This window comes from Chaetodon auriga, chromosome 24 (assembly GCF_051107435.1).
Source record: "Chaetodon auriga isolate fChaAug3 chromosome 24, fChaAug3.hap1, whole genome shotgun sequence".
Lineage (NCBI taxonomy): Eukaryota > Metazoa > Chordata > Actinopteri > Chaetodontiformes > Chaetodontidae > Chaetodon > Chaetodon auriga.
Genome location: NC_135097.1, coordinates 17,662,132 through 17,675,552, shown reverse-complemented (window position 1 = coordinate 17,675,552; position 13,421 = coordinate 17,662,132). Strand labels below are relative to the sequence as shown.

General features: G+C 38.9%; 1 protein-coding gene across 1 annotated transcript in view; it reads right to left on the bottom strand.

Moving 5' to 3' along the window:
• The window catches only part of mtm1 (myotubularin 1), a 32,210-nt gene extending 23,289 nt beyond the window's left edge, over positions 1–8,921 (bottom strand). The window contains exons 1-3 of the mRNA XM_076724399.1: positions 8,843–8,921; positions 2,307–2,388; positions 1,115–1,187 (exon numbers count right to left, since the gene is read on the bottom strand). Of these exons, the coding sequence (XP_076580514.1) occupies positions 1,115–1,187; positions 2,307–2,363 (130 nt within the window). The 5' untranslated portion in view covers positions 2,364–2,388; positions 8,843–8,921. The remainder of the gene's footprint in view (positions 1–1,114; positions 1,188–2,306; positions 2,389–8,842) is intronic.
• Positions 8,922–13,421: the final 4,500 nt, after the last annotated feature.

Here is a 13,421-nt window from a genome sequence, read left to right as displayed (position 1 = left end):
ATTGTTTATTGATTTGGCTTCTTAGCCATCTTCTTTCATGTCTAATCCTGAGCAGGCTTTAGTGGCTCAGAATCAGTTCCCTTTTTCACATTCGTACTCTGGTTCAGATATCACATTATTGGTAAGCAGCAAGTACTGTAGGGGAAGAAATCAACACACATGCAGAGAAGAGGAAGCAGAAAAGGAGAAGAAAGTCGTGCAGCAAAAGGTAGGCTATAAATACCATCTACTCTGTGTTCAATAAGAGACTAATAAGGACAGGCCACTCAACAGGAATTGGCATCGACTGTAAGTCAGACATCAACTGATCATAGGTGGAATCACTATGATATCATGTCACGTGTATGTCTCTCAGAATCAGAGAATATTGACAAGCTCTAAATTTTTTATAAATAAAACTACCTGACGATGACATATCTGGCAACAGAGGTGGGTCAAACTGTACTTTGGTACAATACCAATCTGCCCTCCAGACAAATTGAGTAGGAACTGCACTGTCCAGAGAAAGATCCTCAAGAGACAACTGCAGTTTAAAAAAAACATTTTGCAATTTGGCTGAATAAAAAACAACAAAAAAGTCATATTTTAATCTGGCAGTATCCGATAAAAGAAGAAGTAAACCAGATCAAGCATTTGATGCCAATTTTCAGTACCTGTTACCCTGTGCTAGGTAGACAGTAACAGCATCAGCCAACTTCAGCAGACTAGCTGTGGGCTCACAGTTTTCATTCAATTGTCACCTGTCTTTTATTTTCTTCTAGTGGGGAATATAAGGGCTTGGGTTAGAGAGAGAACCAAATACTGGTCGCTCTGACTCCCCTCACCACAGCATGATTATGGACTGGTGTTTGTCTGGGTTAAAGCATTCCTTACAACTTGTAGCAAGACTTTTGACAACTTCTGGACCCTCTCCACTGTGCAACACACTGATTCAGATATTAGATCCTGATAATCAGGAGAACTGTTCTCCAAGCTACACAAGCAGTTCGCTTGACAGAGATGTGCCTGACACAAACTAATGACCACAGCACAATCAAAGGGATAGCAAAACACATCTCTTTAAAACAGAGTGAAGAAATGATGTAACGTGACGGACTGAGCTACACAAACTCACCTATAATTCTGTCCTCCCCTGGTAACAGAGACACATCAGCTAACAACTCCATCTTCAGAGACTCTCTGGAGGTCTACAAACACACACACACACAAAACATACCAAGGTATAAAAACAAAATAATAAAATACTGTAAATTGCAGTAAAACATTAATTTAACTGATAAGGCTGTGTGAAACAGTGACACTTTAATGCATAATTTGGTGCTTTTTACTTTAAGTAGAAGTGCCAAAGGGGAAGGAACGAAGGGAAAGGGGGGAGAATGAGCAGGTTTGCTTTGACTCAGTTGAAATGTGGTCAGATTCAGTGGCCAGTGAGATGAGACACTATAAACAGTACTTTTCCTTTTTAAGAGGCTGAACTGTGACCAAGAGGATTTAAGAAGCTCAGCAACTAAATTTGACACTGCTGCTCTTCATCCTTATTTGGAATTTTAGTTTATTAATTTAACTTTTTCACTTTAGGGCCATGTTATTGATATTTGGATAAGCCTAATCTTCTTCTGTGCAGTTATATTCAGTGAACACGGCTTTCAATATAATATTTCGTCATTCCACTTAAATAACAAGGAACACAAAGGAAGTATGTTGTTAGCTTTATTGTGTTTTCATCATTAACAGTTAATATTGTGTGTTTATAGTATGCCAGCAATAGAGGTTTGCAGTCTTATATGTAAATTTCTAAATAATAATACTATAAATGACTTAACTATAAAACCATGTTGTTGCAAACACCTGTCCACCTTTCCCATCCAGCTGGTTAATTACAGCTAGGGAACCCAGAGCAACACAGTGCAACAACAATCAATATCATCAATAGCTCAATATCAGCCAAACCAATGCATTTGTGGTGGACAATAATGCTTCAAATATGGATGTTGCTGCAAAGATGGTACAATGACATTGTGCCGTCAACATGCTCAAATTTAAATAAGGAGAAAAACCTCCAGGAAATGTTTGCAGTAGAAGAAGGTGAACTGCCAATCATTCTTTTTTAGCCCTTTATTTTTTTTTTTGTCATTTTCTAATCAAGACCCTCTGACCATCTAGTAGGTGTTGCTAGGGCAGAGACTATGATTTGATCCCTCACTGGCTTCTCACCATGTAAAAACGGCCAGTGCAACCTGCAGCTTAAGCAAGATCTAAATATTTCAGCCACAGCAGACAAAGCAGACACACATAAATCCACTTACACTGGAGATGTGTGTGTCCAAGGCGTTGGAGTTGTAGACTGAGACTGGTGAGGCCATTGCTCAGGGAGGGAGCTTCCACAGGCTGAGAAAGAGAGAAACAGACTGTTAGAGGTGTGATGCAAATATCTCCCAGCAACAAGGTCCTAATTTAAAGCCAGGCTCTTTTTTCTGCCAGTATAATACCAGACTATAAGTACATGTTCATCCTCAGAAAATATGAGCTATACTGAGTGCTGTCATCATCAGGAAATTTTTGTTGACAATTAACTGTCATACAAATACAGTAATTGCAATTAACAATTTGTCTTTTCCTGTTCATTTTATGCCACTAGCACAGTATAGGTCTAACAAAAGTTACACTACACATACACCTTTGAAGAAGAAAAGCCATTTACTGACACTAAACGCTGGGACATATAAATAAGAAATACATTTCTGTTTTCCTTTTAGGCTTTGTAAAGTTTATTTGCCTCAACCAGCTGATGGAAACACATCTAATTCAGTTTCTATTTGTTAGTTTTAAAGTAACTTCAGCTTGGTGTTATTTCCCTGCAGTGTCTCCGACTGCACCACAAATCAATGGAGCAACAATTCTATGACTGGGGCAATAAAGCCATTTATAGATTTACCCTTACATTGTCATGAGGGGTTGTTGTGTGTGTTTTTTTCAGTCTTGTCACCTGAGTGAGAAAGCTTGCTAGCTAGCTTATGTACAATAGTAACTGACAATTACAATATACAATTGTAATTGTAATTGTAGCTATCTTATGGACTATGGGCATGAGGAGTTAACCTTAGCTGCCATCCACAGAAAAAAAGCATCAGCCAGTGAACCATGGACACAGAGGTGAAAGAGAAAGTGAGGAAAAAAATGAAGCAGAGAATAAGAAATGAGATATGAGACCTTGTGTAGAAAGCAGGTGAAGAGGAAGAGGGACAAGACACAGAAATGTGTTGAGAAGAAAGGAGTGAAGAACAGAGGAGCAAAGGAGAGCAGATGTGAGATAAGATATGCATTTCATCTACTCTGCATCTTAAGCCATGTTCTTAAGAGTGGAGCTGAGAGAGTTAAGAAGAAAAGAGGAGGAAATGAGAAGAAAGTGACAAGCAGTAGATCAAATAAAGTACCCAAAGATAAAAATGCATGCCCATGTTGTTTATTCTACAATGCTTTTTCCTGAAGAAATCGAATATAACTTCAGGAAATGTTGTCCTGTTGGCCTCCTATTCAACTCAGAGGATTGAAAACCATAATTACTTGGCATTGTTAGGGATCATTGATTTGCAATTAGAGTAGCCCAGTTGATTGTGGCATGGATTCAAATGTAGCAGATTAGTCAAATCAACATTCATTCTTCAACTATTATAACAATAATAATAATAATAATAGCATCCCTACAATGTACTGTATATTACTCTTTGATTAAAGTCCTGATGCAGTATTAACCTAATATACAGTATTATGTTCTTTCGTTCACTGTTCTAGGTGCTAAATGTTCTTCTAAGACTGTACCGAGTATTTTTTTTGTTTGTGTGTTTGTTTTTTACATTTGAAGCTTCTACTGACATTTTTAAATGAAGCTTCAGATATCAGTTATCATATTTCAATGTCATCACCCTAAATAAAAAAAAAAAACTCAATTCAAATAAAGTGAAAGTCATTCAACAGATTAAATGATGTATGTCTCATGTTTTCTCACTCTTTTTTTAAAGCTGCAGTAGATAAGATCGAGGAGAGAGCAGACTTAGCCCGAAAATTTGAACCAACACAAGTTCCACGTCACTCCCCCTCCCTCTCCGCTGCACTCAGGCCCTGCCTCCAAGCCCCTCCTCCCCGCGGTGTCTTCGCGGCTGCCGTGACAACCAGTAACATTAGCCTTAGCATCAGAAACACGCGCGGTGGATTCTTGCAAATCACAGTAGGAGCAGTAGGTGAGACCAATGGAGCCAACAAGTTACCTACTGCAGCTTTAATAGATTAAAAATGAATAAATTTACATTTAACATAATTACATGTAGGCAGCGGGCTAATTCAGTATACTCTCTCTTTTTTTTGGATGACAATTTAAGTAATTTACTATAATAGTGTTGAGGTCAAATACACAGTCATGGTTCCAAAAAAGGTGGGATGCTGTATAAAAGACATATAAAAAACAAAAAAAACAGAATGATAATTTGCTAAACCTTTTTGACATACTCAACTGAAGACAATACAAAGACAATATATTTAATGTTTTACCTCATCAACCTCAATGATTTTTGTAAATATATGCTTATTCAGAATTTGATGCAGCAATCAAAACATTCCAAACAAGTTGGGACAGGGGCAATAAAAGACTGGGAAAGTTGTGAGAAGTTGTCATATTACACATATAACACACGGGAAAACAGTACACCTCAAAAGTTGCTGGTAGCTGCCGGTAGCCTTTGAGCAGCAAAATGAATACATTTTTTTTCTCCAGTCTATAGCTACCTAATGTTAACTAGTACAGATGAAATGTCAGCAAAATATCCTTTCATTCATCATTCAGTCTTCTGATTGTTTCTTTATTTATGATGCATTTGCAAAGAAACATTACAGAGCCAGTCTGTTACAATTGGCCAGTGCTGCATCCACAATGCCTGCAGAACATGAAAGCTAGCTTACCTAGATTTTCATAGCCTATAAGATGAGCTTGTCCTCTGCCTACACTACGATATTTTCTTTGAATGTTACACATTCATTTGGTCGGCACATGCAAATTAAATCATTAAAATCACAAACTACTTGTGTTCATTTACCTTCATTACAATGCTAATTACATACATGGTATTGCTTAATACTACTTGGCTGCCGCGGAATATTCTCAACATGATAAAACTATTCGTAGTCAGTCTAACATCTGATCATGAGCCACAATTTTACTGTGCATACGCACACATGCGTCATACCTCTGAATAATACTACATTTACACCAAAATTAGCACCTATATGTGGGTTTGTTAAATCCGGGTAAATCCACAAAGAATAGGTGATTGACACCTTTCCCATTACCAGTAGACAAGTTTGCCTTTCTGTGTTTTGTTTTGTTTTGTTTTGTTTTCTGGTGTGTCACATTTGATGTCACAAATTAGCCGGGAAACAGGGAGCAACAGACAGCAGCATGGACGCCAGAGACAGTGTTATGGTGGTTACTTTTGTATATATTTCATGAGACAATTCTGTCTGATATCAGGCAACATTTAAGCATCAACCTCTGGAACTTCAACATGTGTTATCAATGCACTGGAAAAGGGGCAAAAATGAGTGTGTCCACCTGGGTGCCATGTTTCTATCACTGTCGATTCAGAGCCAGTAACTTCCATGACAACTACAGAGTAACTTGACCTGGGATTGAGTGCAAGTTGTACCCTTTTCCGCTGAAGAAAAAAGGCCAGATGTTAGTAGGTGTTTTTGTCCAATGTGAAAGGGGCTAAAGATTGACTTTTTGTGGTTCTTTACGTCACACTGTACAGTCACACAGCACTTTTAGCCTAGGTTTCACTGCCCCTGTTAGAGATCCCAATACACTACAAAGCAGTCAAACTGACTTATGCTACTATACTAGCTGCTGTAAATACAATTTGTATCAGCTGTGTATGGCCAATATGGCTCAGACATCAGAAATTGCCATCTGTGGCAAAAAAAAACCCCAAAAAAAACTGATCAGGTATCCATACTTGTTGGGGCTCAGGCACAATCATCATCACCTTCCCCTTTGGCACTTCTACTAAAAGTAAAAAGAACTAAATGAAAGAAAGCCTTTCCTGTATCCTCACCCCAAAACTCAGCATCAGAAGTCTGCAAAGGAACGTCTGCAAAAGACTGATGCATTCTCAAAACAAGTCCTGTGGACTAGTGAAGTTAAAATAGAACTTTTTGCCCACAATAAGCAAAGGTATGTTTGAAGAAAAAAGGGTTCAAGAAAAGACCAACTCTCCAACTGCCAAGCACAGGGGTAGATCTATCATGCTTTGAGTATGTGTTAGAACGAGCGGCATGGGAACATTACAATGGCTAGGGGGATAATGGATTTAATGAAGTACCAGTAAATTCTGGAATCAAACATCACATAGTCTATAAAAAAGATGAAGATTAAAAGAGGAAGGCTCTACAACCTCAAAATCCACAATGGACTGCCTCAAGAGGACCATGCTGAAGGTTTTGCCATGGCCCTAAACATCATCAAAAGTCTGTGGAGAGACCTCAAAAGAGCGGTGCTTGCAAGACGACCAAAGAATCTCACAGAACTAGAAGGTATTTGCAAGGGAGAATGGGCAAAAATCTTCCAAACCCAAAGGCTCAGCTGGCTATGAAAAGCATTTACAAATTGATACTTGCCAAAGCGTTTGTGACCAAGTACCGACCATGCAGGGTGCCCAAACTTTTACTTCAAGCCATTTCCTTTTTCATTATTTTGAAACTTTAAAATATGCCCTGGCAAACTCTTAGAAATTAATAGTTGTTCATTAGAAAGTTATCTAACCTTATATATTTGCTTGCCAAAGCTATAGTGTTAGTGTTGAGGTTCAAATTTAGTCAAATTATCAGCTTCGCTAGCCCTATCACACAGTGTAATGCTATGTTGATATTACCTGTGTTCTATCAAGAAAAATGTGTTTGCCGATGAAAAACAGCTGATATACTTCCATCCTCCTCATCCTCCAAGTTATCCCACCTTTAAAAACAAAGTGCCATGCTAAATGCTATTTTATGGAGGACTGTAAGCTGTAACTTCGATGATGGAACTATTTCAGTTGGTGCAACCCTTAAAATGTTAGTAGCACGTAAAATCCATCAGTAAAGTAATGCGTGAGTGCCCTAAATGTGCATTCTTTCTAATGGTAAGCTGGGGGTGACCCAATGACTGCAAAAATAAATCTGATTGTATGAAAGCTTATGAGAAAATGACAGTGCATCTCACTTGATTTATTACCTCAGTTACCGACTGAGTTTATGGTGTCAATCGCAAGTATTGAGCATTCATCAATACAGCACAACATTTTTGTAAATTATGGTCCCATTTAGAGTAAAATACATGATAAAGCAGGGTATGCTTTCGGACGTGGCTACCTTGTGACTGGCAAGTCCAGCAATATGTATCGTCCCCAGGTGCACCCTCTCATCCAAATATGGTCACTTCTGGTGATCATCTAGACGGTCATCTAGACTGTCTTTTGTGTTTTCCATGGCCACCATGCGGGAGGGTGAGGCGAGCGTTGTATAGTTAGTTGCAATTCGCAAGATAACCACTAGATGCCACTAAATCCCACACACTCAAGTTTTGGCAGGAAATTGGTTTCATAAGTAAACAGTAGCTTTTCAAATAACCTCACAAAAGGCGAGAACACCAGTAACCATGGTAACAACACATAAAGTGGACAAATGTAGGCCAAGAAAGCTTATACGACTTAAAAGAAAAAAACATGAGGAAAATTACACTACGCTATATTAAAAATAAACAATGATTTAATGGATAAAATTTAATTAAAATGAATATACATTTTTGTCTAAGATTAAAATTGAATTAAAGTCAGGGTCCACAATTACCGCTGTTCTGTGCTACAACAGCAGATCTGTACTGATATACATGTGGCAAACTAAAATCAGTCAATAACATTGCCCTTGCCAGTGTATTGACTTGGCTCCAGTATACAGACGCTGATGCACTAAGCCAAGCCAGCAGCACCAGAAACACCTTTAGAGGCTTCGTATGATTGTTCATTTACGTATATTTACGGCCATATTTGCCCTTTGAATTGCATCACAGCAAAAAAAAAATAAAGGCTAATAATCCCATTAGTTACTAAATTTGTTTGAACAATTTAGCACTGGAGCTGCTTCTGATGGGGTGACCTGTAACTACACATCATTAGCTGGGCGACAAATGATGATATACATCACATTACAATAAAGCAGAAACATTGTCAGTTCGCCCACACGGACTATTTCTGCAAATACTTGATCTTATATGTGAGCACAAAGAGATAACATGATCATATGGCGTAATAACGAGTAACGCGTTGAAGTGCAATAGACTTGTTTTTGGTACAAGCAGTAAAGAGGTGAGTTACCGTGTAATCCAGGGTGGTACGGTTAGCTAGCATTTCAGTAGTTTGCGGTGTGAAAACCAAGCTCCAAGGTATGAATAGCGTTTCACAGCCAACGGGTGGCTTTCAGTCCTTTTCACTATCGAGAATGTAACAGGCATCAGAACCGGGTAGCTCTCGTGTTCATGGCATAATCTGAGAATACAGAACAATAACAAGCGGACTTGAAAAGAACAAAGCTCTTCCAAAACCCTCTAAACTGAACTTTTCCAACTTGGCCATTCCAATAGGCATAGCTGTGGAGTTGCACCAGGAAATAGCGGAGGCCTAGACGGTACGACGGCTTGTTCCACCCGAAATTGAGACCACTTTTCATTCATAGTGCACAGAAACCTCCGGCAAACCCCTCCGAAGAACACCTGATATGGACTCAGGTGGCGTCGTTGTGGCAAAATGTCTTAACTTACCCGCAAAGTGCGATTCTCCCGTGGCTGTATGTCGATCTGTTTCCCTCAAGCCACAGCAGGAACTTACTCCATGTCACGTGAGGGCTGTCACGGCGCGGATTGGATGGTTGTCAAATTGAGGGTTGCAAGGTATGCAGGGAAAGGTAGTTTTCAGATGGGTTGCCATATTCCTCTTTATGCTTCACTTTTTGCAACATTTTTGTGTTTCTTTGTAAGCGTATGCGCTATGTTTTCAGGAGATATCATGATTTCTTCTCCGTGTTGTGGAATAACATCCAACCAGAGACTATCATGCAAACAGAAACAAATTTGTTCACGAAAAATATAGTCCACATCTTTTTGGACAGACATGTTTACAGCAATATGTTGACATGCACTATATCTGCTAGAATCAATTACAGAAATATATTTTGTTATTTTTTACTGTCTCAAGCTTTCAGCCACATGTCATGGTCTTGATGTTTTTTTGCTCTTTTTTTTTTGGTTTTGTGTTTTTTCTTTTGTGTTGCTAAGATCAATTATAAGCTGGTAGTGTTTACTCTGGTTGGTGTCTACACGGCTTCATTCTAAGGGATCACCAGCCAGAAAGGTTGAGAAACTGCATCAGAAGGTCATCCTGATGAATCAAAGAAACTTAAAAGCCAAGTGCCCCAAGGATAAACACAGAGCAGGGATTTTTTTTCCCAGCCTAACTGATCAATATGGTAAAGCATAGCAATTGATTGTTTCAATCAGTAATAAAGCCACAGGTTAATACTTACAAAGTCTTTATACAGGGTGAGTCATTAGAAAGTGTCATGGCAGCCATATACATTACATACATTCATGTTGCTAGTTGAAAAGGGGTAACTATTTTTTCTGGCCATCTATATTTCTGTAGAGCTTGAAAAGGGCAGAAGACAAGTGTTATATAACCAATAAGATGAAAGAGGTTTTAGTTAACATTTACAAATAACATATCACACTGTGAAGCTTGTTTAATCAATCAAACTAACTAATTATTCCTTTGGTTTCTGGGGATCACGTTCAGAAGTGTTCAGGCTTACCTCAAGGCAGTGTCACACTGAAACAGAAATGTGTTTTTGTTAAAGAAATCAATGAACTACATGCCACTGGCATTTATTTATTTATTTATAATAGCAGTGTTCTCCTGATAGTATCATGTGTATGATGCCCGCTTATAAATCCTGTTTGAAAACCTTGATGATTTTTGTTATGAAGGTGATCATGAATGAAGCCTTCACACTCCCAACTGCAATTCTCATTTGTAACAGTAGTGGGCAACAGAGAACAGACGGGGGATGAATAGTGAAGCAGCTTTGTTACGGTTATGTTAGAGATTCTATGTTGCCAAGTGAACCATGCATATATAGTAATAATCAGCAAATTCAAATTCTAAGTGGTATTATAAAGGGATACACCTAGCAATTGTGCATACCATGTCATACCAACACTCTTTACTGTACAGTAATGCTTTACTGGCCACTCAATCCTGTCCTTAGTTTTTAAAGGCTTGGTGCCATTGACACATTCTGAGTATTTAGATATTTTAGCGTTCTTAACCTTTATTAACTGGTGTTTGTATGACTTTTAAAACCACCTCTACATAATTCAAATACTGGTAACGAGCTGACAGGGAACACTCCGCTGAAAAAACATAACGTCAGTGAGATTGGAATAGTATGAAGCACATTGCTGTTTCTAACTGACCCAGAAGGTCAGAGCCATCCTATTATGGGAATTTGGAGAGCACTAATGAACTAAATAACTTTTTTAATCAATGTGACTGTGGTCCTATCAGCAGTGTGGAGCTGTGCAGAGACATCGATTACACATATATCTCCATGTCAGTATATCACCTCAGACAAGGTTCCACTGGCTGACATCCTAAACTCTGCCATCGATTGGAGGGGGAGAAATTGTGCATTGCTGCTCTACAACAGAGGGCACTTCTTGTTCTTTTAAAGGATTTTATAGCTATTGCCAGGGCCCTAAGGCAAAAATGAGCTGCTGGGGCTATGAGTAACCCTCCTCCAGTATTGCGTACAGTTTTCTATCCTGATCCCATATTTGCTGTGTGGTCATAATATTTGACAGGTTCATTTACGAAAATGGAACACATAGTGTAACCATAAAACTGAAATTGTGAAAATCTTTAAACCAAGGGAAGCTAATGTATTTCAAAAGCATTTTTTGTTATATTTGTTGAAATTCTCTTTACATTTTGACAGCAATCAATAAATCAAATGCTCAAAAAAATCTGTGGCTGTCACAGGCCTGTAATAAGCTCATTCAATCATTTCATTTGACCAGAAATGATTGGATGCCCTCCTTGCCTGTCTACCTATGTACTTTCCTACTTACGCACACACTGCCTGTCCTCAAGACTTAGCAGATATAAAGCAATAGCAAGCTAGTCGCACAAGAAAGGCAGTGAAAGTCCAGCCAAAGTCTCAAATATTAACATGCTAGCTTGACAGCTATGAGTATGAACAATAGCCATGTTTGTTGTCTACATTCATTACGATAATGTTTGGTGTTTTCTTACCTGTGAAAGAGACATGAGGGAACTGGATACGACTCCAGTGCACATCAGCTGAGCCAAAGAAGAAAGTGAGACTCTCGTTCAGCAGCTTATCCAGTAGCACAAAGTGCACACCCATAGCAGTTAGCAGTAACCTGCCAGGCTCTTTAGCCAATACAGACTGAAAGACTGAGAGGTAAGTTCATGACAGCTATTTTGCTTGTGTTTACATGACTGTGGCATTTAACAGAGTTGTTTTATGTATTTTTCAAAAGAACCGGCCTTTTTATCATTACTCCTCTCCTGAATGCTCACTCAGCGACTCTTCCTCTGGCTGTGCAAGTGTGCAGTGGTACAGTGGCTTTGGAGGGTGGATGGAAGGGAGGGGATGGGGTATTTCCGTTATATACTTTCAAATCTAGCTCACTCTTGCTGGTTTCAATACCAACCCCAACTTTAAATTAGATTTTGACACAAGGACCCCTTTCAATACAATACTGTACATAATAATTAGCTTACAAAACAGGACCCACCAAGAAAAATATTTAGCCCCGAGATTTTTTTCTTTTATATTGTGTAAATAACAAGGCAAAAGCAAAGCTTGTGCAATCATAACTGATAAGGTTGACTTTGTATCATCTAATACTGCCCCCACATGAAGAGAGGCATGCAAAACCAGGTTACTGTTCCTGGCAGTAGTCTACTTGAACAGTGCAGGATGCTGATATGAAGTCTACTATACTAATGTTGGGACCTCATGGATGAACAAAGACAGGTCCTCATGTGAAACCTAAAGCTTGATAAAGAACTAAGGACAGAGAACAAAGAAGTAGTGGCAACATCCGTCAGGCCTTGCAGTTCTCACCAGAGTGCTATGTTCAGTTTGAATCCAAATCCTAGTTTCCCACTGGACAAGACCCACCAGATCTCATGGGAATCCCCACGACAAGACCACGACGTCATTAAGCATATAGGAAGCAACTTTTTGTTATTATGTAATAATAATAGTAATATGACTTCTCCAGATCCAGAAGCAACCACCACACCTCAGCTTTCCTCTCTAAATCACTGTAGTCGTATATGCAACCTGTTTGTTACCAAACCTGTTTGCCTTTGACTACGTCTGATTTCCTGTTTGGTAAGATCCTGTTTTATTTTGGTAGCCTTAGTTCCTGTTTTGTTTTGGTAGCCTTCCCTCTTGTGTCCTCTTGTTAGTTTACTTTACTTCCGGTATGTTTCCCACCCTGGTGATTGTGTTATTGAGTCCACCTAAGTCTGTTTAGTTCCCTGTCTATTTAAGTCTGTGTGTTTCCTTTGTCTTTGTGGGATCATCCCCTTGTGTGTGGTTTTCCTTGTTCCCTGTGGCTATAGTGAGTATTCCTGTCTAGTCTTTGGTTTCCCAGTTTGGTTAATAGATCATGGTTTTCCTGGTATTGCTTTTGTTTTTGGATTTTGGCATTGGTGGATTTTGGTTGCCTCTATTTTTTGTTAAATATAAATATATAAATAAATTATTTGGACGGTTTTTGCTCAGCCTCTTTTTGTCAAGTCTGCACCTTTGGGTTCACTCCTTTTTTGTTGCACGGCCATTTTAATCATAACACTGACTTGCCCTGCACTTCCTTCCTTTTTTTTTTTTTTTTTTTTTTTTTTGCCTGCCTGTGCTTGTTCAGTGTGTGCTTCCCCAAACACTTAAAGAGACTTTGAAATTTGGTGTTTTGCACTTCCTGGATCTTTGCCTGCCTGTCACTGTTTGGTGTTTGGTTCATCAAACACTTCAAAAGACTCAGAATTCAACAAAAGTGACTGAAAAAGAGACTTTACATCCAAACTACCAAGCTAGACTTTGAACTTGTTGCTACTAATATGTTTCTGATAAATCTGAGATTAAAGTTGGTACAGGCTATATCCGTGTTCTGGTGGTACTGCATTTGGGTCCTGAACACCCCTGTTACAGGGACTGCACTATATGCTGCAAACACCTTAACTCTCAAGGGACATATATGAGGATCCTGTTTGTGGACTTCAGCTTGGCATTCAACACTACCATACCAG